General features: G+C 40.5%; 1 protein-coding gene across 7 annotated transcripts in view; it reads right to left on the reverse strand.

Annotated features, from left to right (window-relative positions):
- LOC131935564 (spectrin alpha chain, non-erythrocytic 1) overlaps positions 1–24913 on the reverse strand; it is a 126937-nt gene that overhangs the window by 37301 nt on the left and 64723 nt on the right. For all 7 annotated transcript variants that reach the window (XM_059292030.1, XM_059292031.1, XM_059292029.1 and 4 more), the window contains 40 exons: positions 23340–23470; positions 23119–23178; positions 22637–22763; positions 22322–22386; positions 22014–22095; positions 21555–21632; positions 21147–21274; positions 20705–20864; positions 18658–18735; positions 18419–18558; positions 17810–17933; positions 16333–16479; positions 16059–16232; positions 15654–15743; positions 13903–14033; positions 13445–13631; positions 12689–12889; positions 12371–12487; positions 12083–12196; positions 11278–11460; positions 11020–11165; positions 10597–10711; positions 9756–9866; positions 9494–9673; positions 8971–9174; positions 8361–8510; positions 8030–8229; positions 6474–6564; positions 6202–6357; positions 5859–6050; positions 5261–5347; positions 4964–5082; positions 3686–3914; positions 3420–3541; positions 3242–3302; positions 3046–3147; positions 1924–2112; positions 1597–1674; positions 1168–1431; positions 881–1027 (listed from right to left, as the gene is read on the reverse strand). In XM_059292030.1, the coding sequence (XP_059148013.1) occupies positions 881–1027; positions 1168–1431; positions 1597–1674; positions 1924–2112; positions 3046–3147; positions 3242–3302; positions 3420–3541; positions 3686–3914; positions 4964–5082; positions 5261–5347; positions 5859–6050; positions 6202–6357; positions 6474–6564; positions 8030–8229; positions 8361–8510; positions 8971–9174; positions 9494–9673; positions 9756–9866; positions 10597–10711; positions 11020–11165; positions 11278–11460; positions 12083–12196; positions 12371–12487; positions 12689–12889; positions 13445–13631; positions 13903–14033; positions 15654–15743; positions 16059–16232; positions 16333–16479; positions 17810–17933; positions 18419–18558; positions 18658–18735; positions 20705–20864; positions 21147–21274; positions 21555–21632; positions 22014–22095; positions 22322–22386; positions 22637–22763; positions 23119–23178; positions 23340–23470 (5460 nt within the window). The remainder of the gene's footprint in view (positions 1–880; positions 1028–1167; positions 1432–1596; positions 1675–1923; positions 2113–3045; positions 3148–3241; positions 3303–3419; positions 3542–3685; positions 3915–4963; positions 5083–5260; positions 5348–5858; positions 6051–6201; positions 6358–6473; positions 6565–8029; positions 8230–8360; positions 8511–8970; positions 9175–9493; positions 9674–9755; positions 9867–10596; positions 10712–11019; positions 11166–11277; positions 11461–12082; positions 12197–12370; positions 12488–12688; positions 12890–13444; positions 13632–13902; positions 14034–15653; positions 15744–16058; positions 16233–16332; positions 16480–17809; positions 17934–18418; positions 18559–18657; positions 18736–20704; positions 20865–21146; positions 21275–21554; positions 21633–22013; positions 22096–22321; positions 22387–22636; positions 22764–23118; positions 23179–23339; positions 23471–24913) is intronic.

The following is a 24913-nucleotide window of genomic DNA, read 5'->3' on the forward strand; positions in this document are numbered from 1 at the left end:
CATGACACCCACCTCTACAATAACATAACATGACACCCACCTCTAGTATAACAAAACATGACACACACCTCTAGTATAACAAAACATGACACCCACCTCTACAATAACAAAACATGACACCCACCTCTACAATAACAAAACATGACACACACCTCTACAATAACAAAACATGACACCCACCTCTACCATAACAAAACATGACACCCACCTCTACAATAACAAAACATGACACCCACCTCTACAATAACAATACATGACACCCACCTCTACAATAACATAACATGACACCCACCTCTACAATAACAAAACATGACACCCACCTCTACAATAACAAAACATGACACCCACCTCTACAATAACATAACATGACACCCACCTCTACAATAACAAAACATGACACCCACCTCTACAATAACAAAACATGACACCCACCTCTACAATAACAAAACATGACACCCACCTCTACAATAACAAAACATGACACCCACCTCTACAATAACATAACATGACACCCACCTCTACAATAACAAAACATGACACCCACCTCTAGTATAACAAAACATGACACCCACCTCTACAATAACAAAACATGACACCCACCTCTACAATAACAAAACATGACACCCACCTCTACAATAACATAACATGACACCCACCTCTTATATAATAAAACATGACACCCACCTCTACAATAACAAAACATGACACCCACCTCTACAATAACATAACATGACACCCACCTCTTATATAATAAAACATGACACCCACCTCTACAATAACAAAACATGACACCCACCTCTACAATAACAAAACATGACACCCACCTCTACAATAACAAAACATGACACCCACCTCTACAATAACAAAACATGACACCCACCTCTACAATGGCGTCCACCCTGTTTCTGTTTGCAGACAGCTCCGCCTCAAACGCCGAGTGTTTCTGCAGCTTGGCCTGGAGGTTGGTAGGGTCCCTGTAGGACTCGTCCAGAGCCACTTGCAGCTTCTCATTGATCCAGCTGGCCACCTGGCAGGGAACGTTGACATCAAGGGGGGTGGGGGGGGGGGGCATTGCATAAATTTGGTTTAATTATAATTACATACTAATGTACCCACTGCAGGCTTCATACATCCCAGCCCATCAAGTAAAAAATAAATAGAGCTTACATCATAGAGGTTCCTGAGGAAGAGCTGGTAGTTCCGAGAGTCTATTAACTTCTTCTTGCGAGCCTCAGAAGATTCCCACATCCGTTTCCTCCTGTTGAGGACTTGCTGGCAGCGTGCGTTGATCTCATCAGTGGCGTAGTGCTGGTCAGCACACAGGTCAGAGGCAAACTGCTTCAGCTCTTCTACCCTGTCTTCTTGGGCTCTGGTGGTTTTCTCAAAGTTTTCTTGTTTCTTTATCAAGCTTTCAACACTGTACAGTGTGTTCTACACAAAATAAAATGTAAGTAATGTGGTCTGTAGAATACCAGCTGACACAAATTTTAACTGATTTCACCAGTGAACTAATGATCTTAACATTTGAGCAATAAAAACCCCACCCTACAATAAATGAATGATCTTAACATTTGAGCAATGAAAACCCCACCCTACCCCAACATCCTCATTAGCCAGGAAAGCTTCTTTTGTCCCTATCCAAGCCTCAGCTTGCTCAGCTGTCTCCTTGAAGATCTGAAAACACAAACAACACAGAACCTGCTGTAGCTAAGTTGTTACATTTCAGTGTTGTTACCTTGGCTAGTTTAAAATAAATGTGTAATTTAATGAACATGTGTGAACAGACTGTGTTACTGGTCAGTGTCTTGTGTTACTGGTCAGTGTGTTGTGTGTGTTGTGACACTGGTCAGTGTGTTGTGTGTGTTGTGGCACTGGTCAGTGTGTTGTGTGTGTTGTGGTACTGGTCAGTGTGTTGTGTGTTACCTGCAGGTTATGACACTGGGTCAGCAGGTTGTTCCTCTTCTCCCAAGCACCAGAGAGGGTAAGCCTGGTTGTGTCCAGCTGCTTGACCACCTTCTGTATCTCCTCACTGGCATAATGTTTACTGTTGATTAAATTGTTGCCATCTTCCTTGATTCTGGCAAAGTGGGCTTTACGGCCTTCAATTTCAGCCTAGAAGAAAGTCACACTTTTTAGTTTGTTGACATGTAATTTTTCCTCAATCATTTTATGCTGATGGTCAGTGGTTGTTGGTTAGTAGTTACTGGCATTGATTTAATGAAAGGCCACTTAGTCAGGACAACAAATGAGTGAAGATATTTAGTCAGGACAACAAATGAGTGAAGATATTTAGTCTGGACAACAAATTAGTGAAGATATTTAGTCAGGACAACAAATGAGTGAAGATATTTAGTCAGGACAACAAATGAGTGAAGATATTTAGTCAGGACAACAAATGAGTGAAGATATTAAGTATGGACAACAAATGAGTGAAGATATTTCGTCTGGACAACAAATGAGTGAAGATATTTAGTCAGGACAACAAATGAGTGAAGATATTTAGTCAGGACAACAAATGAGTGAAGATATTTAGTCAGGACAACAAATGAGTGAAGATATTTAGTCAGGACAACAAATGAGTGAAGATATTTAGTCAGGACAACAAATGAGTGAAGATATTTAGTCAGGACAACAAATGAGTGAAGATATTTAGTCAGGACAACAAATGAGTGAAGATATTTAATCAGGACAACAAATGAGTGGAGATATTTAGTCAGGACAACAAATGAGTGAAGATATTTAGTCAGGGCAACAAATGAGTGAAGATATTTAGTCAGGACAAGAAATGAGTGAAGATATTTAGTCAGGACAACAAATGAGTGAAGATATTTAGTCAGGACAACAAATGAGTGAAGATATTTAATCAGGACAACAAATGAGTGAAGATATTTAGTCAGGACAACAAATGAGTGAAGATATTTAGTCAGGACAACAAATGAGTGAAGATATTTAGTCAGGACAACAAATGAGTGAAGATATTTAGTCAGGGCAACAAATGAGTGAAGATATTTAGTCAGGACAACAAATGAGTGAGGTGAGGCAAACCTTTCTTTCGTTGTGCATCTGCAGCATGTTTTCTGCCTCAGACACATCCTTGGCCAGCTCCTGGGCGTTCATTTTACTGGTCATGTCATTCGACCAGCCCATCTGATGGACAAAGATTTATTTTTAAGTAATTCCATAATTTATTGTATAAATTAAAATAAAATAATTCTTCTAAAGACAGAAAAGAAATGGTTACCAGTTCTCTGGCATCTGACAGGAACTTCTGTAGTTTGTATGACGCTGCCAGTTTGGCTTTCCTTTTAAAAGAGAAAAAATATTTCAAGTAAATGATGAGAACTTAACATACATCATCACCATGGAAACTTAAATGTTAGAAGCAGCTTATTTAAAACCAAACAGGTGGCAGGACAAACCTGGCGTCTGCTAAATCTTCCAGTCTCTCCCAGTTGTCTTCAGCCTCCTGTTTCTTCAACTCTATTTCTTTGGCTCGGTCTTTGTACGTCTGCTTCAGTTTGTTTGCCTGGCTCTCAAGTTTCTAAACACAACAAAAGTAAAATTAGGTTTGGTTTGTGAGATGACAAATACACCAACACAAAAATTAGATTTGGTTTGTGAGTTTATGAACATTTCAACAAAAAATTAGATTTGGCTTGTGAAAAGTTTAAAGTGCAATAGAAACCTCTAATTGGTTCTGTAAGGCTGTCATGTCCCTCTCCACCTCCTCCTGTTTCCTCTGTAGGGCCTCAACAGCCTGCAGGTCTTTGCCCAGGTCCTCATTTGACAAGAGCTGGGCCTTCTCATGGATGCGTCCATTGATGTCATCCACATCTCGGATGAAGCCATGGATTTCCAGCGCAGCGGACAGGCGGGCTTTGTAGTCGTTGAGGGCACCCTGCAGGTTCTGCCACCTGGTCACAGGTGATACACAGGTGATACATAGGTGATACACAGGAGATATACAGGTGATACACAGGTGATACACAGGTGATACTAGTGTCAGTTGGTCAACTGTGGTGGGTCTAGGACACACTGACCAAGTGTCAGTTTGTCAACTGTGGTGGGTCTAGGACACACTGACCAAGTGTCAGTTGGTCTAATGTGGTAGGTCTAAGACACACTGACCAAGTGTCAGTTGGTCTAATGTGGTAGGTCTAAGACACACTGACCAAGTGTCAGTTGGTCTAATGTGGTAGGTCTAAGACACACTGACCAAGTGTCAGTTGGTCTATTGTGGTAGGTCTAAGACACACTGACCAAGTGTCAGTTAGTGAAGTGTGATGGGTCTAAGACACACTCCCCCCCACCCCCACTGTCAATCCCCTCTCTACATATTTTACAGATACCAGCATATGTAGAAAGACAGCACTCATCAAGTGACTAAAATAATTGTATTGCATACTTTGCCAAGCTATTTTATATAATGCCTAACAAGGTAACTGGCAAAGTATGAAAAAGCTTATTCCTTCCAGAAAATTCTAAGACCCTAAACCTAAGACTAACTCTAGCCCTATATCATCTTTAGCTTAGTATTATGCTTAAAATTAGGATTTGGTTTAATTTGTAATCAGGGAGGGGGTAAAATATATGGGGGGGAGGGGTAACAGATCTGTAGGTAATGTAATTGAAGCTGATGACTAGGGGAACTGGACATGGGGTAATATCCTGCTCCTTAATAGCTGGACATATGCAGGGAAATAATACAACGTTACCTGATAGGTTTAATCCAGAACTTGAACAACTTAAATTAGTTCACATTTGATCATAAAGTCCAGATATAATGTTTAATCTAGAACTTGAACCAGAGGCGTAGCGACCCTTCCTGGCAGCTAAAATGACATTTTAATTTGTTTTTACAACCCATTTTGGCGCCCCTAAGGTCGGCGCCCGGGGACATATGTACTCCACTGCCCCCCCCCCCCCCCCCCCCATCGCTACGCCTCTGACTTGAACAACTTACTTTTTGTTCATGTCGGCTCGTTTTTCTTTGACCTGCTGAGTGTCAGTGCGACCTTGAGCTATCAGCCTGTCAGCAAGGTTGTTAATGGCCTGGATTCTCTTCTCATCCACAGTGATACCCTGTTGGCCATAAGTACACAACTAGTGCTAGCTATTGATATACAATCAGGTAACTGACATTTGACTACAAAAATGTAAACATGTATATATAGCTTATATTTTAATATAATTCTAAGATAGGAATGTTGAAATAATTATGTATAAATGAATGATGTGCTAATTAAAAAGGTCCACCTACTGCTGACTCCAGATTGTTGACCTTCTTCTGCAGCTCCAGACAATGTTCGTAGTCCCTGCCCAGGTCGTTCTGTTGGACCAAGGACTCCTGCGGGACAAGACAGGACTTTAAAAACATTGGGTTCAACTTGCAGCCCATTCTCAGGGTCCAGACTACACACATTATTGAACTGCTCTCAAGGGCTGAACGTTTTTCTAAGTTGCTGGACAAAAGTCCTAGAGCACTTCAATAATGTTTGCTGCCATCAGAGCTTTAGCATGCTACATAATTGATGTCATCTTTCTATATGTCATGGCTGTCATTTTGTTCTAAATGTCATGGCTTTCATGTTGCTCTAAATTTCATGGCTTTCATGTTGCTCTAAATGTCATGGCTTTCATGTTGCTCTAAATGTCATGGCTTTCATGTTGCTCTAAATTTCATGGCTTTCATGTTGCTCTAAATGTCATGGCTTTCATGTTGCTCTAAATGTCATGGCTTTCATGTTGCTCTAAATGTCATGGCTTTCATGTTGCTCTAAATGTCATGGCTGTCATGTTGCTCTAAATGGTATGGATGTCATGTTGTTCTACATGACCAGCCTGAAGAAAGCACTGACCTTCTCCTTGACCCAGAGCAGGACCTTGTCCACCTGCTCCATGAACTCCAGAATGTCCTTAGCCTCCTCCAGGCCCTTCCCCCTGTTGGCTGAGGCTGCCAGCAGTTCACTCCACTTGCCAGATAAACCCTGAATTGATTTTTTTATCTCCTTTTGTTCTCGGTGTTGTTTCTTGATTAGAAGTTCTCCGACCTTTAAAACATTATTATTGTCATCTCTCTTACATGGAAACAAAATCAAACAATGCTCTCTCTAAACCTAGGGGTTCAAAGATCTTACTAAACCTTGAGGTTCATTGCCATAACTAAAACCCTAGAAGTTCAATGTTGGCACTAAAACCTACCGCTATAATGCTGTTAATGCGATCAGTGTTTGCCACTATCTCGCCATGGAAAGCTTGGTGTTTTTGTAACTTCTTCATTTTATCGTACAGGTCAGTCACATCTTTAAAGTCATCCTCGTAGGCAACGTGGAGCCTCTCATTGATCCAATGCTCAGCCTGGAGAAGTAAAATTACTTGACTGAACTTTTTCATCCACAGATACTTGTTGTAAACGAAACACAAAGTAGTAGTAAAAGATGTAAACAATAGATGAAAAAGGTCAACCAACAAACCTCGTTCTCATCTCTACAAAACTGCTGGTACAACAGTGAGTCTTGCAGCTTGCCTTTCTTTATGGCTGACTCCTCATGGATGTTCTTTCGTCTAATTATCAAGATGTCAGACATTCATTTATTGTGTCTTCTAATTATCAAGATGTTAAACATTCATTTATTGTGTCGTCTAATTATCAAGATGTCAAACATTCATTTATTGTGTCATCTAATTATCAAGATGTCAAACATTCATTTATTGTGTCTTCTAATTATCAAGATGTTAAACATTCATTTATTGTGTGGTCTAATTATCAAGATGTTAAACATTCATTTATTGTGTCGTCTAATTATCAAGATGTCAAACATTCATTTATTGTGTTGTCTAATTATCAAGATGTCAAACATTCATTTATTGTGTCGTCTAATTATCAAGATGTCAAACATTCATTTATTGTGTCGTCTAATTATCAAGATGTTAAACATTCATTTATTGTGTCTTCTAATTATCAAGATGTTAAACATTCATTTATTGTGTCTTCTAATTATCAAGATGTCAAACATTCATTTATTGTGTCGTCTAATTATCAAGATGTTAAACATTCATTTATTGTGTCGTCTAATTATCAAGATGTCAAACATTCATTTATTGTGTCGTCTAATTATCAAGATGTTAAACATTCATTTATTGTGTCGTCTAATTATCAAGATGTCAAACATTCATTTATTGTGTCGTCTAATTATCAAGATGTTAAACATTCATTTATTGTGTCTTCTAATTATCAAGATGTTAAACATTCATTTATTGTGTCTTCTAATTATCAAGATGTCAAACATTCATTTATTGTGTCGTCTAATTATCAAGATGTTAAACATTCATTTATTGTGTCGTCTAATTATCAAGATGTCAAACATTCATTTATTGTGTCGTCTAATTATCAAGATGTTAAACATTCATTTATTGTGTCTTCTAATTATCAAGATGTCAAACATTCATTTATTGTAGAGTTAACAAAACAAAATTTTATATTTTAAGAAATCTAAATGGCAATATCTGTGTATCTGTCACAAATACTAGGATAAAACACAACTTTAAAACAGGAAATATGCAAACCAGACAACATACAACTGACCACACCATACAACATAAAGCTGACCACACCAGACAACATACAACTGACCACACCATACAACATAAAGCTGACCACACCAGACAACATACAACTGACCACACCAGACAACATACAACTGACCACACCATACAACATAAAGCTGACCACACCAGACAACATAAAGCTGACCACACCAGACAACATAAAGCTGACCACACCAGACAACATACAACTGACCACACCATACAACATAAAGCTGACCACACCAGACAACATACAACTGACCACACCATACAACATAAAGCTGACCACACCAGACAACATAAAGCTGACCACACCAGACAACATAAAGCTGACCACACCAGACAACGTACAACTGACCACACCAGACAACATACAACTGACCACACCAGACAACATATAACTAACCACACCATACAACATACAACATACAACTGACCATACCTGGCCTTAATATCTGCCATTGTCTGCTTGACATGACTAGCCTGGAAATGTTCCGTGTCAATCAACTGCTGACCGTGCTCTGTCACACTCTTCAACTTGTCCTTCTGGACATCCAAAACCTTTTCAAAAGCCTCGTGTTTCCTGCTCAGTGTCTCCACCTGCTCCACACTCTCCCCTAGGTCTGGGCTGCTCAGGTAAACCTAGATAAACAGTACAAGCCGAGTGTGAAGATTTGTGTACCAATGTACCAAACTTACCTGTGTGACCACTGACTGACCAATGTACCAAACTTAGCTGTGTGACCACTGACTGACCAATGTACTAAACTTACCTCCTGTGTTGCGCTGATCCTGTTTAGCAGCTCTGTATCTCTCAGGAATATGTTGAGGTCATACACCTGGTCGTACAGATCTTTTCTTTCAATCCAGATATTTTGTAGCCTCTCCCTGGCATCTTCAACCTCTTTCACTTTAGATTTTATCTGGGTGACAAACAGATACTAAATGTTGGACTACACACTTTAGATTTTATCTGTGTGACAGATACTAAATGTTGGACTACACACTTTAGATTTTATCTGGGTGACAGATACTAAATGTTTGACTACATACTTTAGATTTTATCTGGGTGAGAAACAGACACTAAATGTTGGACTACACACTTTAGATTTTATCTGGGTGACAGATACTAAATGTTGGACTACACACTTTAGATTTAATCTGGGTGACAGATACTAAATGTTTGACTACATACTTTAGATTTTATCTGGGTGAGAAACAGACACTAAATGTTGGACTACACACTTTAGATTTTATCTGGGTGAGAAACAGACACCAAATGTTGGACTACACACTTTAGATATTATCTGAGTGACAAATTGAAAAGATACTGAATGTTGGACTATCCCTGATAGATGGTGATGTGTGACTGATGGTACCCACCTCATCCCTAGCGTAGTGGTTGTTGGTGATGAGTGTGAAGCCAGCGTTGATGACAGCATCAAATGTGTCTTGCCTAGCCTCGATCTCAGCACGGATTTCTTCGTGTCTTTGTCTCAGCATGTCTGCAGCATTGACGTCTCGTACATTGTGGTCAATCTTCATTTCACGTTCTGTTTCCTTGGCCCAACCCAGTAGATCACGGGCCTACACAAGTATACACAAGGGAAGTAAAGAAAAATTGAGATCAGCACTTAATAAGAGTCTCAATTATGTCACAGGCTTGTTTTTATATTGATATTAATTTGGGTTGTGTGTTGTGTTTTTAGTTTAATTTTGATATTAATTGGGTTGTGTGTTGTGTTTTTAGATCAGATAATTTTTAAAAAATAATGTTTTCATAATATTCTTTCTAAGTAGTTCAGTGGGTCTTTATTTTGTCTTGTTTTTATTTTGTTGTTGATTTATTCCAGACCATCTAAGTCTAATGAATGTCTGCTGTAGTTAAAATGTGGTGGCCACTTACACTGGCCAGGAACTTGTGCAGATCTGCAGCTGCCAGCAGCATGATCTTCCTCTGGTCAGCTTTGGTCTGTAACTCTGCCCAGTCATCAATGACAGCTGATTGCAGCTGGGCGATTTGGTCAGCATTTTCCCCAGGGTAGTCTTCTTGCAGGCGCTTGGAGTCGTCCATCAAGACCTGAAGCTGTAGCAAAGGTTAAGAGTTCAATCAGAGACTTGTGTCAAGTTTGACCTATTGTAAAACACTGTGTAAGTTGATGGCTTACCTGTCCTTCTAAGGCCACAAGTTCATTTTCAAAGGCCTCGTGTTTCTTGAGGAAGGTGAGGGTAGAGTTGTAGTCCCTGCCCAGGTCGTCTGGGATGCTGGAGCTCTTCTCCTGGACAACAAATGTCACACACATGTCAACAAACTGATGTCAGACACATGTCAACAAAGATGTCAGACACATGTCAACAACTGATGTCAGACACATGTCAACAAACTGATGTCAGACACATGTCAACAAACTGATGTCAGACACATGTCAACAAACTGATGTCAGACACATGTCAACAAATGTCAGACACATGTCAACATACTAATGTCAGACACATGTCAACAAATGTCAGACACATGTCAACATACTGATGTCAGACACATGTCAAGAATTGATGTCAGACACATGTCAACATACTGATGTCAGACACATGTCAACAATTGATGTCAGACACATGTCAACAAACTGATAACAGACACATGTCAACAAACAAATGTCAGACACATGTCAACAATTGATGTCAGACACATGTCAACAACTGATGTCAGACACATGTCAACAACTGATGTCAGACACATGTCAACAACTGATGTCAGACACATGTCAACAACTGATGTCAGACACATGTCAACAACTGATGCCAGACACATGTCAACAACTGATGTCAGACACATGTCAACAAACTGATGTCAGACACATGTCAACAAACTGATGTCAGACACATGTCAACAACTGATGTCAGACACATGTCAACAAACTGATGTCAGACACATGTCAACATACGGATGTTAGAGGCAGATCAACAAAGGAAAACTACCTGTTTTACTTACCTTTAAAAAGGGATATTTACCTGTATTCTGGATAGAGCATCCTCCACATCCCTGTTGAACCTGTGGATCTCTCCAGCACCCAGAAGCTTCAGGTCTCTGTTGTGGATGTTCTCAAGAAGATCATTCCATCTTTTTCTGCAAGAACAATTTTCAAAGTCAAATATTCATATTAAAAAAATTGAAAAAAATCCATTTTTTACTTGAATTTAAATAAAATATAGTTTTAAATAATATAATTTTATAATATAATATAGTTTTAAATAAAATATAGATTCTTCTTCCAATATAATTTTCAAAATAGTAAACATTTAGATTTTAAAAAATGTATATTGTATATTTTTGGAAGTGTAAGTTATATCTATAAATGTAGACCTTATTGTTCAAACTAAGCATTTGACTTTCTTCCCTCTCATGCCAGTGTTAGACAAGACTAGAAGACTGACCTAATGCTCTCTTGTCTGTCTGTTACATCTTTGGTGTGTGGACCTCGGTCATCTATCAGGTACTTGGCCAATCGCTCACAGTTTTGGAACCTCTCTGTTCTAGCCTCCACCTGTCGCTTGAATTCATCAAACTTGCTGCGCAGTATCTGGCAACAAACAGCAGAGTTAGTCCCCCTGCCCACACAACAAAAGGAAGTTGATACAAGAAGTAGGTTGATCTTAATGGCCTGGCCAAGCTTAAGCTGATTAGATCCTTACTTCAAGGTGTTCATAGTCCTGGCCATATTCCTCTGAAGTGGCAGTTTGCATTTGTTCATTGATCCAGTCCTCTATCTCATCAGCCTCCCTCATGTAAGCATGAAGGCGCTTGGACCTCTCCAGCAAATGGCACCTTTCAGCTGCCAATCTTTTCAACTTGTTCAAGTTGTCTTGGAGTTGTTCCTAGAAAAAAATTAATGACATTTTATCTGATAATAACTTTTCTAAACAGTTTACTTTTGTTACATGTGTCAACCATTGTCCAGTTGTTGCTGTAGGTGTGTTGACCATTGTCCAGTTGTTGCTGTAGGTGTGTCAACCATAGTCCAGTTGTTGCTGTAGTGTCAACCATTGTCCAGTTGTTGCTGTAGGTGTGTTGACCATTGTCCAGTTGTTGCTGTAGATGTGTCCACCATTGTCCAGTTGTTGCTGTAGGTGTGTTGACCATTGTCCAGTTGTTGCTGTAGATGTGTCCACCATTGTCCAGTTGTTGTTGTAGATGTGTCCACCATTGTCCAGTTGTTGCTGTAGGTGTGTTGACCATTGTCCAGTTGTTGCTGTAGGTGTGTCAACCATTGTCCAGTTGTTGCTGTAGTGTCAACCATTGTCCAGTTGCTGTAGGTGTGTCAACCATTGTCCAGTTGTTGCTGTAGGTGTGTTGACCATTGTCCAGTTGTTGCTGTAGGTGTGTCAACCATAGTCCAGTTGTTGCTGTAGGTGTGTCAATCATTGTCCAGTTGTTGCTGTAGGTGTGTCAACCATTGTCCAGTTGTTGCTGTAGGTGTTTTGACCATTGTCCAGTTACCTGAGCTTTCCTCAGTGCCTGAGGGTCAGAGTAGCCCAGCTTAAAGAGCCGGCTTGATTCTTTAGCTAACCCGTTGACTATGTTCTGGTAGGTCTGGATGTCTGTTTCAAGAACCTGAAAGGGGGGGGGGGGGTGTGGAGAGAAAAAATCAACTGTATAAAAAACTTTAAATTCCATGGGTTTCATAAGTACAGCAGGAAAATAAAAATGAAATGAAATGGAGCCATTCTACATACAAGAGATTCTAGCTTTGATCAAATCGCCAGTTAAAACAAGATGGCAGCTTACATTATTTTTGGCCAGAAGTTTGTCAGCAGCACTTTCATCTTTACCAAAGTCCTCACTGGTCACTAAAGCCATCTTGTCATTGATCCAAGCATCAACTTCTGCTATTTCAGAAAAGTACTAAACAAAACAAAAGATTTATATTAGAGCTGTAGGCTACCATCACACCATATGAGATTTATTTCCAAGTATTTTTTCTGATAAACACTAAACAAACATAAAACCTTGATTTTAGGAAAGTGCTAGACAAACAGAAAAAAATGTCTTAACAGTCTGAGAAGGGAAATGACTTGTTCAAGCAGTGACCAAGTATTTAATTACCCTCTGGGTCTGCAGGGAAATATCCAAGTTTTTCTTTCGGCTTTTGGATTTCTTGAGAAGATCATCCCAAGAGAGCTGTAACTCCTGGTTCTTGTCCCGAATGGACTTGGCATTGTTGTGGTGGGCAGCTATCAAGCGGTCACCCTCAGTGGTCACTTTGTCTATGGCCACTTGATGTCCTAGAATTTCTCTGTCTAAATCCTTCAAAAACAAAGAGCATAATGTTTCTATACACAAGTTATCCATGTAGCGGAAGCCAATCAGATCAACAAATAAGATCACAAAGTAAGGATAGCAAGCACATGATGAAACAGCAAAATGGGAACAGCAGGAAGACAACAAATAAGATCACAAAGTAAGGACAGCAAGCACATGATCAAACAGCAAAATGGGAACAGCAGGAAGACAACAAATGAGATCACAAAGTAAGGACAGCAAGCACATGATCAAACAGCAAAATGGGAACAGCAGGAAGACAACAAATAAGATCACAAAGTAAGGACAGCAAGCACATGATCAAACAGCAAAATGGGAACAGCAGGAAGACAACAAATGAGATCACAAAGTAAGGACAGCAAGCACATGATCAAACAGCAAAATGGGAACAGCAGGAAGACAACAAATGAGATCACAAAGTAAGGACAGCAAGCACATGATCAAACAGCAAAATGGGAACAGCAGGAAGACAACAAATAAGATCACAAAGTAAGGACAGCAAAATGGGAACAGAAATAAATAGATTAAAGAATGACCTACCTGGTGTTTCTTGTGGAGTTTTTGCGCATCCACGAGATTTTTGCCATATTCAACAGAAGCTGCTGAAGGAAGATGGTCTTTGATCCACTGAAGTTCCAGGTCAGCATCAAACAGGAACTGGTGATATTCTAGAGATTCTTCAAGCTTACTTTTACGTAGATTGACAGCAGGCTTCAGACGCTCAAATCTACAGATGACATTGTTTAAAATTGTAAATTAAAAGACAGTAACCGTGGTAACACAACTCCTGTATTACACTGCCACACAAAATTATGATTGAAAGTGAATGGTCCATGAGTCCAAAACCTTTCTTACAACAAACAAAATGCACAGACTGCTGAACAGTTTACAATTTACTAATGGAGTGTAAACTTGGGACTTCTAAGAGAGCATCTATTTACTCTGCTTGTGAACCATTCTATCAGCTATAGACTTTGGAAGTACAAAACATATCAAACCTTCGATTGAACTCCTCGACGGCAGATTTGATGTTGGCTGAGTTGAAGTGACCAGAGTCTGCCATCTGCTTGCCCTGACTGACAATGTCCTTGATGGTCTCAGACAAGCTGGCCAGGTCATTCTCCAGGTTCTGGGACAAAGATAACAATTAGCATAAACCAGCTGGACAACAAACAAAATGTTATAGTCTAAACCAGCTGGACAACAAACAAAATGTTATAGCCTAAATCAGCTGGACAACAAACAAAATGTTATAGCCTAAATCAGCTGGACAACAAACAAAATGTTATAGCCTAAACCAGCTGGACAAAATGTTATAGTCTAAACCAGCTGGACAACAAACAAAATGTTATAGCCTAAATCAGCTGGACAACAAACAAAATGTTATAGCCTAAACCAGCTGGACAACAAACACAATGTTATAGTCTAAACCAGCTGGACAAAATGTTATAGCCTAAACCAGCTGGACAACAAACAAAATGTTATAGTCTAAACCAGCTGGACAACAAACACAATGCTATAGTCTAAACCAGCTGGACAAAATGTTATAGCCTAAACCAGCTGGACAACAAACAAAATGTTATAGCCTAAACCAGCTGGACAACAAACAAAATGTTATAGTCTAAACAAGCTGGACAACAAACAAAATGTTATAGTCTAAACCAGCTGGACAACAAACAAAATGTTATAGTCTAAACCAGCTGGACAACAAACAAAATGTTATAGCCTAAACCAGCTGGACAACAAACAAAATGTTATAGCCTAAACCAGCTGGACAACAAACAAAATGTTATAGCCTAAACCAGCTGGACAACAAACAAAATGTTATAGCCTAATCCAGCTGAACAACAAACAAAGTGTTATAGTCTAAACCAGCTGGACAACAAACAAAATGTTATAGCCTAAATCAGCTGGACAACAAACAAAATGTTATAGCCTAAACCAGCTGGACAACAAACAAAATGTTATAGCCTAAACCAGCTGGACAACAAACAAAATGTTATAGCCTAAACCAGCTGGACAACAAACAAAATGTTATAGCCTAAACCAGCTGGACAACAAACAAAATGTTATAGCCTAAACCAGCTGGACAACATACACAATGTTATAGTCTAAACCAGCTGGACAAAATGTTATAGCCTAAACCAGCTGGACAACAAACAAAACGTTATAGCCTAAACCAGCTGGACAACAAACAAAATGTTATAGCCTAAACCAGCTGGACAACAAACAAAATGTTATAGTCTAAACCAGCTGGACAACAAACAAAATGTTATAGTCTAAACCAACTGGACAACAAACAAAATGTTATAGCCTAAACCAGCTGGACAACAAACAAAATGTTATAGCCTAAACCAGCTGGACAACAAACAAAATGTTATAGTCTAAACCAGCTGGACATCAAACAAAATGTTATAGCCTAAACCAGCTGGACAACAAACAAAATGTTATAGTCTAAACCAACTGGACAACAAACAAAATGTTATAGTCTAAACCAGCTGGACAACAAACAAAATGTTATAGCCTAAACCAGCTGGACAACAAACAAAATGTTATAGTCTAAACCAGCTGGACAACAAACAAAATGTTATATTCTAAACTAGGTTTAAAGATGAGAATAGACCTAAATGAGTGTAGAGCATTTCTAGTGTTGCTTTCATTAAATCACTAGATAAGAGAATGTTGTGTGTTGCCTTCATTAACTCACTAGATAAGAGAATGTTGTGTTTTGGCCACAGGATGTACTCACCTGGTGTTTCTTCAAAAGTTTTTTCACACCTCTCAGATCAGAGCCCAGGTCAGTATTATTGGAAGACTTCTGCATCTCATCCAACTTAGCCTGGAGGCAGACATCATGAGACAGACATCATGAGACAGACATCATGAGACAGACATCATGAGCACAGACATCATGAGACAGACATCATCAGACAGACATTATGAGGCAGACATCATGAGACAGACATCATGAGACAGACATCATGAGACAGAGATCATGAGACAGACATCATGAGACAGACATGAGATATATAATGAGACAGACATCATGAGACAGACATGAGACAGACATCATGAGACAGACATCATGAGACAGACATCATGAGACATGAGAGACGTCATAAGGACAGACATGACCTGTGGTCACTGTTTATACCTGGGCATCATCCAGCGCTCTGTTAAGTGTGTGCTGGGCAGAGGCCTGTCTGAGTTTGTTCCCTTTATCTTGAGCTTTATCGCTCAGCTCCTTCCACTGCTTGTTGAGGATGTCCAGAACCTTCTTCACCTCGTCAGACTTGGGGTGGCGCTCAGAAATCAGGGAGTTGCCAGTCTTCAAACAAAGCCAAAATTTTGGGTTGCCAGTTCAATATTTGCACAATTATATTCAACACTTGGTCTTTGATTAAACTATCAAACTTAAACTCTCTTACATTGTTAAGTCCCTTGAGTTGCTCATTGTTTGCCTTGAGTTCCGCTTCAAATGCTGCATGTTTCTGTAACTTGGCCATCAGATTGCTCAAATCTCTGTAGGACTCGTCTGTGGCTGTTTTCATCTTCTCTTTGATCCAGTCTGATAGCTAGACAAGAAACATCTAAGATCTAGTCTGATAGCTAGACAAGAAACATCTTAGTTCTAGTCTGATAGCTAGACAAGAAACATCTTAGATCTAGTCTGATAGCTAGACAAGAAACATCTTAGATCTAGTCTGATAGCTAGACAAGAAACATCTTAGATCTAGTCTGATAGCTAGACAAGAAACATCTTAGATCTAGTCTGATAGCTAGACAAGAAACATCTTAGATCTAGTCTGATAGCTAGACAAGAAACATCTTAGTTCTAGTCTGACAGCTAGACAAGAAACATCTTAGATCTAGTCTGACAGCTAGACAAGAAACATCTTAGATCTAGTCTGACAGCTAGACAAGAAACATCTTAGTTCTAGTCTGATAGCTAGACAAGAAACATCTTAGATCTAGTCTGATAGCTAGACAAGAAACATCTTAGATCTAGTCTGATAGCTAGACAAGAAACATCTAAGATCTAGTCTGATAGCTAGACAAGAAACATCTAAGATCTAGTCTGATAGCTAGACAAGAAACATCTAAGATCTAGTCTGATAGCTAGACAAGAAACATCTTAGTTCTAGTCTGATAGCTAGACAAGAAACATCTAAGATCTAGTCTGATAGCTAGACAAGAAACATCTTAGTTCTAGTCTGATAGCTAGACAAGAAACATCTAAGATCTAGTCTGATAGCTAGACAAGAAACATCTTAGTTCTAGTCCGACAGCTAGACAAGAAACATCTAAGATCTAGTCTGATAGCTAGACAAGAAACATCTAAGATCTAGTCTGATAGCTAGACAAGAAACATCTAAGATCTAGTCTGATAGCTAGACAAGAAACATCTTAGTTCTAGTCTGATAGCTAGACAAGAAACATCTTAGATCTAGTCTGATAGCTAGACAAGAAACATCTTAGATCTAGTCTGACAGCTAGACAAGAAACATCTAAGATCTAGTCTGATAGCTAGACAAGAAACATCTAAGATCTAGTCTGATAGCTAGACAAGAAACATCTAAGATCTAGTCTGATAGCTAGACAAGAAACATCTTAGATCTAGTCTGACAGCTAGACAAGAAACATCTAGCACATCATTATCTCCTTTAAATCCAAACATTGCCTTGTGGGACATGGAGGTATGTGGTTACATTTATATTGTAGTGTTATATTGTAGTGTTATATTGTAGTGTTATATTGTAGTGTTATATTGTAGTTTTATATTGTAGTGTTATGACACACATTTACAGTTACTTCTGGGCTTTTTGTTATTTTGTGAATTTAATGATAACAGATTTAATTACAATGAATCTGAAACACAATAATGAGAAGTAAATTAATTAAAACCTCGTTAGCATCTCGCTTGAACTTTTGGAAAGCTTGTGAGGCCAGCAATGTTTCGTGTCTCTCTTTGGCCTTGTCCTTGGCTTTTTGACGTCTTGCCAGAACTTCCTTCCTACGCTTGTCAATTCTAGCAAGGATTAAAGCATCATTAGCCTGAGTACACAAATTACACATACAAGCTTCATACAATCCTACCAAGGTTTAAAGCATCATTAGCCTGAGTACACAAATTACACATACAAACTTCATACAATCCTAGCAAGGTTTAAAGCATCATTAGCCTGAGTACATAAATTACACATACAAGCTTCAGACATCAGATTTTAATACATTTAGTTAAACATTAAGTTCCAACACTATTCCAAATCAATACATCTACACAAATTATCAATACATATAATTTTCAGGTTAATAGTGATCGATAATTTATTTTTTAACTGTTTTGCTTATTGATAGTTGGAGGAATAAATTAGGATTTACTTATCACTGTCTGGGTGACCTTTGACCAGTTAATTGATAGTTGGAGGAATAAAATAGGATTTACTTATCACTGTCTGGGTGACCTTCTTTGACCAGTTAATTGATAGTTGGAGGAATAAAATTTGGATTTACTTATCACTGTCTGGGTGACCTTCTTTGACCAGTTTGTCGGCCAACTCATTCAAGGCCTTGACCTTTTCATCTTGAGCTTTTAGTTTTTTTTCAAAGTCTGCGTGACGTCTGAATAAACCCTCCACGTCACCCACTGTACTCTGGGGAGAAAGTTTCAATGGTCAGCACCGTCAGGTGGACACTGGACACTTGCTTAAGTCAGACAAGGGTTGACCAGCATCAGCCCACCAGCAACTTACCCCAGTGTCATCATATTCCAAAAATGCTTCATGGCCGCTGGTGATGGCATCAATTTGGTCAGCTTCTCTGTTGAACACCTTGGAGAAATAAAAGATTTTCAAGTGTTACCACGTGAACAACAAGGGAATGAAAATATGAGCAATATTTAAACAGAAGACAAAGAGATCCACAGAGAGATCCACCAAGACACAGAGATCCACCAAGACAGAGAGATCCACCAAGACAGTGAGGTCCACCAGACAGGTCCACCAAGACAGAGAGATCCACCAAGACAGAGAGCTCCACCAAGACAGAGAGATCCACCAAGACAGTGAGGTCCACCAGACAGGTCCACCAAGACAGAGAGATCCACCAAGACAGAGAGATCCACCAAGACAGAGCTCCACCAAGACAGTGAGGTCCACCAGACAGATCCACCAAGACAGAGATCCACCAAGACAGAGAGCTCCACCAAGACAGTGAGGTCCACCAGACAGGTCCACCAAGACAGAGAGATCCACCAAGACAGAGAGATCCACCAAGACAGAGCTCCACCAAGACAGTGAGGTCCACCAGACAGGTCCACCAAGACAGAGAGATCCACCAAGACAGAGAGCTCCACCAAGACAGTGAGGTCCACCAGACAGGTCCACCAAGACAGTGAGCTCCACCAAGACAGAGAGATCCACCAAGACAGAGATCCACCAAGACAGAGAGCTCCACCAAGAAAGTGAGGTCCACCAGACAGGTCCACCAAGACAGAGAGATCCACCAAGACAGAGAGCTCCACCAAGACAGTGAGGTCCACCAGACAGGTCCACCAAGACAGTGAGCTCCACCAAGACAGAGAGATCCACCAAGACAGAGAGATCCACCCAGACAGCAATATCCACCAAGACAGACAGATCCACCAAGACAGAGAGATCCACCAAGACAGAGATCCACCAAGACAGAGATCCACCAAGACAGAGAGATCCACCAAGACAGAGAGATCCACCAAGACAGAGAGATCCACCAAGACATAGATCCACCAAGACAGACAGATCCACCAAGACAGAGATCCACCAAGACAGAGATCCACCAAGACAGAGAGATCCACCAAGACAGAGAGATCCACCAAGACAGAGAGATCCACCAAGACATAGATCCACCAAGACAGAGAGATCCACCAAGACATAGATCCACCAAGACAGACAGATCCACCAAGACAGAGAGATCCACCAAGACAGAGAGATCCACCAAGACAGAGAGATCCACCAAGACAGAGAGCTCCACCAAGACAGAGAGATCCACCAAGACAGAGAGCTCCACCAAGACAGTGAGGTCCACCAGACAGGTCCACCAAGACAGAGAGATCCACCAAGACAGAGAGATCCACCAAGACAGAGCTCCACCAAGACAGTGAGGTCCACCAGACAGGTCCACCAAGACAGAGAGATCCACCAAGACAGAGAGCTCCACCAAGACAGTGAGGTCCACCAGACAGGTCCACCAAGACAGTGAGCTCCACCAAGACAGAGAGATCCACCAAGACAGAGATCCACCAAGACAGAGAGCTCCACCAAGACAGTGAGGTCCACCAGACAGGTCCACCAAGACAGTGAGCTCCACCAAGACAGAGAGATCCACCAAGACAGAGAGATCCACCCAGACAGCAATATCCACCAAGACAGACAGATCCACCAAGACAGAGAGATCCACCAAGACAGAGATCCACCAAGACAGAGATCCACCAAGACAGAGAGATCCACCAAGACAGAGAGATCCACCAAGACAGAGAGATCCACCAAGACATAGATCCACCAAGACAGACAGATCCACCAAGACAGAGATCCACCAAGACAGAGATCCACCAAGACAGAGAGATCCACCAAGACAGAGAGATCCACCAAGACAGAGAGATCCACCAAGACATAGATCCACCAAGACAGAGAGATCCACCAAGACATAGATCCACCAAGACAGACAGATCCACCAAGACAGAGAGATCCACCAAGACATAGATCCACCAAGACAGACAGATCCACCAAGACAGAGAGATCCACCAAGACAGAGAGTTCCCTGTACCTGCAGGTTGTAAGCATCCATGAGATCTTTCTGTCTGGCCGCCCACAGGTTGTTGATGGCCCTCTCCTCCTCCTCCAGCTTCTTGACCTTGTCCTTCACATCCTGGGCGTTTCTGTTCTTAGAGATGATGTCTTTACCTAGGTCTATGGTTGACTTCAGTCTGGGGATTGAAAGAAAATATTCCAGCAAATTCCATAGAAAGGTGTGTGTTACAATGTTATCTGCTGACCAGTGTGTACACATCCAACACAATGAGAATGTTATCTGCTGACCAGTGTGTACACATCCAACAGATGACACAATGAGAATGTTATCTGCTGACCAGTGTGTACACATCCAACACTATGAGAATGTTATCTGCTGACCAGTGTGTACACAGACAACACAATGAGAATGTTATCTGCTGACCAGTGTGTACACAGACAACACAATGAGAACATACTTGGCCTTGTGAGACTTGATGTCATCCAGCACCTCATCATGGGCCTTCAGCATCTCCTCAGCACTCTTGATGTCGTGGGGTTTTTCTGCACTGGCCAAAGTTCTCTTCACACCGCTGGCCCAAGACAGCTGAGCAAAGTTATTACATTTTCTTATGTACAACATATATCTAGATTCAACATTTTTATATACAACTTTTATTTTTATGCAGCATATATTTATATGCAGCATTTCTTAATAATTCAGAATCTATTTATATACAATATTTATTTGTATATTGTGTAAATAGCCAACATTTACTTATATGCAGTGTTTTTATGGAGTGTTTTAATTCACAAGAAGAATATGCAAAATTTAATTCAAATTGGAGGTGTAAGATGTTCTGCTTGTTGGAGGTAAAAGTACAAACCAAATCTTTAGCATCATCGTTGAATCTCTGTTGACTGTTGGCACTGTCCAGATTTTCTTTGCGCGACTTGGACAGGTCCTAGGGGACATAACACATCATGGTTAAAACATTATGTCCTAGGGGACATAACACATCATGGTTAAAACATTATGTCCTAGGGGACATAACACATCATGGTTAAAACATTATGTCCTAGGGGACATAACACATCATGGTTAAAACATTATGTCCTAGGGGACATAACACATAATGGTTAAAACATTCTTCATGTCCTAGGGGACATAACACATCATGGTTAAAACATGGAGGATGTTTGAACATTTTTATGAATTACAAAGATTAAAAGAAGCTAACTATATTTTATGCTATATTTTTATTTGACTACTCTGTCAAAAACCCCAACAAACTGTTAATTTCATGAATTATTACAAATAAAAAAATTCTGAAACCAATCCTCACTTTCAAGGAGTTCCAGTCTCCAGCAATATTTTTCTGCCTCTGGTCAACATATCCAGCTTCATCTGGGTAGGAGGATCTCACTCTGGAATATTTGTTTTTTTAACAAGTAATTAAACAATTTCATCAGTTAAATATTTGTGCTTTTAACAAGTAATTAAACAATTTGCTCAGTTAAATATTTGTGTTTTTAGCAAGTAATTAAACAATTTCTTCAGTTAGATATTTGTGTTTTTATCAAGTAATTAAACAATTTCCTCAGTTCAATATTTAAAGCATCATGTCATGGGAGGTAACAAAATAATACTAACGAATCAGCCAAGAAATCCATTCTCTTCATCTTTTCATCCATTGGGATTAATTCTCTTTCCAATTGCTAGAAGAAAATTACAATACAGAAAGTTAGATGGATTCTCAATCCTATTGCTAAGGAAAATTACAAAATTGAAAGTTGGATTAATTAATTATTTTCTGATAGCTAAAGAAATTTATACAATGATTAGTTTTTAAAGATAGTGATATGTTTTGCATGTCACTAGTTTTAAATTGACTTAAGTTTTGGAAGTCAACAATTTTTAACTGACTTACAGTATGTTTTGCATGTCACTAGTTTTGAACTGACTTACAGCATGTTTCCTCTGTAGGGCTTCAATCCCCTTGAGGTCAGAGGCCAGTCCATCGTTAGCCAGGGCATTTTTCTTCTCTTTGATCCACTCAGCCAACTCATCACAGATGGACTTGAACATCTCAATGCTGGAGGTCATTGGTAGAGGTCATTGTTAGTGGTGGTCAGGTAATTGTTAGAGGTGGTCAGTTAATGAGGTCAGTTGGTGGGGTCAAGTACAGGTAGACTTGCTGTCAGTTACAACTACATTGGTGGTCAGTTAATTGTTATAAGTGGTCAGTTGGTTGTTAGAGGTGGTCAGTTACAACTATATTGGTGGTAAGTTACAAGTTAGATTGTAGTCAGTAGCAAGAACCATTGTGTTCAGCTATATGAAGACTGTGGTCACCTAAAGGTAGCCTACATTATGTCTCCTATTGAAAGTTGTGTGGTCAGTTACAGGTGGACTGAGGGTAAAGGCTGCCTGTGGTGACAAATATTTACCTGGATGCTCCCTTCAGATTTTTTTCTTTCTCAATTTTCAGCTTGTTCAGTTTGGCCCATCTGAAAGTATTGTTTTTTTCAAGTCAAATACAAAATTCACTAACATAATCAATACAATATGTCAACTGTAATTTTTGTTCCCAATGTACATCAGTAGAAAGTATAATTTCCATGCCCTAATCGTTGTAAGGTTTTAGACTGCTGAAGTTGACCAGACTGACCTGTCATTGATTTCTTGTTGTCTCTGTTTAACTTTTGTCTTTTGAGAGCTGCCAGACTGTATGATGGTCTCTGCCAGCTGGTTGATGCCGTCCAGCCGACCTTTGTTGGCGGCCAGACTGGTCAGCAGGTTCTTTGGAAGACAGGTGAGATGGTTGACAGTGGGGATGGTTGACAGGTGAGATGGTAGACAGGTGAGATGGTTGACAGGTGAGATGGTTGACAGGTGAGATGGTTGACAGGTGAGATGGTTGACAGGTGAGATGGTTGACAGGTGAGATGGTTGACAGGTGAGAGGGTTGACCGGTGAGATGGTTGACAGGTGAGATGGTTGACAGGTGAGAGGGTTGACAGGTGAGAGGGTTGACCGGTGAGATGGTTGACAGGTGAGATGGTTGACAGGTGAGATGGTTGACAGGTGAGATGGTTGACAGGTGAGATGGTTGTCAGTGGGGATGGTTGACAGGTGAGATGGTTGACAGGTGAGATGGTTGACAGGTGAGATGGTTGACAGGTGAGATGGTTGACAGGTGAGATGGTTGACAGGTGAGAGGGTTGACCGGTGAGATGGTTGACAGGTGAGATGGTTGACAGGTGAGAGGGTTGACAGGTGAGAGGGTTGACATGGGAGATGGTTGACATGGGAGATGGTGGACAGGTGAGATGGTTGACATGGGAGATGGTTGACAGGTGAGAGGGTTGACAGGTGAGAGGGTTGACATGGGAGATGGTTGACAGGTGAGATGGTTGACAGGTGAGATGGTTGACAGGTGAGATGGTTGTCAGGTGAGATGGTTGACAGGTGAGATGGTTGACAGGTGAGATGGTTGACAGGTGAGATGGTTGACAGGTGAGATGGTTGACAGGTGAGATGGTTGTCAGTGGGGATGGTTGACAGGTGAGATGGTTGACAGGTGAGATGGTTGACAGGTGAGATGGTTGACAGGTGAGAGGGTTGACCGGTGAGATGGTTGACAGGTGAGATGGTTGACAGGTGAGATGGTTGTCAGTGGGGATGGTTGACAGGTGAGATGGTTGACAGGTGAGATGGTTGACAGGTGAGATGGTTGTCAGTGAGGATGGTTGACAGGTGAGATGGCTGACAGGTGAGATGGTTGGCAGGTGAGATGGTTGACAGGTGAGATGGTTGACAGGTGAGATGGTTGACAGGTGAGATGGTTGACAGGTGAGATGGTTGTCAGTGGGGATGGTTGACAGGTGAGATGGTTGACAGGTGAGATGGTTGACAGGTGAGATGGTTGACAGGTGAGATGGTTGTCAGTGGGGATGGTTGACAGGTGAGATGGTTGACAGGTGAGATGGTTGACAGGTGAGATGGTTGACAGGTGAGATGGTTGACAGGTGAGATGGTTGACAGGTGAGATGGTTGACAGGTGAGATGGTTGACAGGTGAGATGGTTGACAGGTGAGATGGTTGACAGGTGAGATGGTTGACAGGTGAGAGGGTTGACCGGTGAGATGGTTGACAGGTGAGATGGTTGACATGGGAGATGGTTGACATGGGAGAATGTTGTCAGATTATCAGCTGGAGACATTTTTTTTAAACAGGGAAATA

Source organism: Physella acuta, unplaced genomic scaffold (genome assembly GCF_028476545.2).
Source record: "Physella acuta isolate Inbredline_101_S28 unplaced genomic scaffold, ASM2847654v3 ptg000148l, whole genome shotgun sequence".
NCBI classification, from domain to species: Eukaryota; Metazoa; Mollusca; class Gastropoda; family Physidae; genus Physella; species Physella acuta.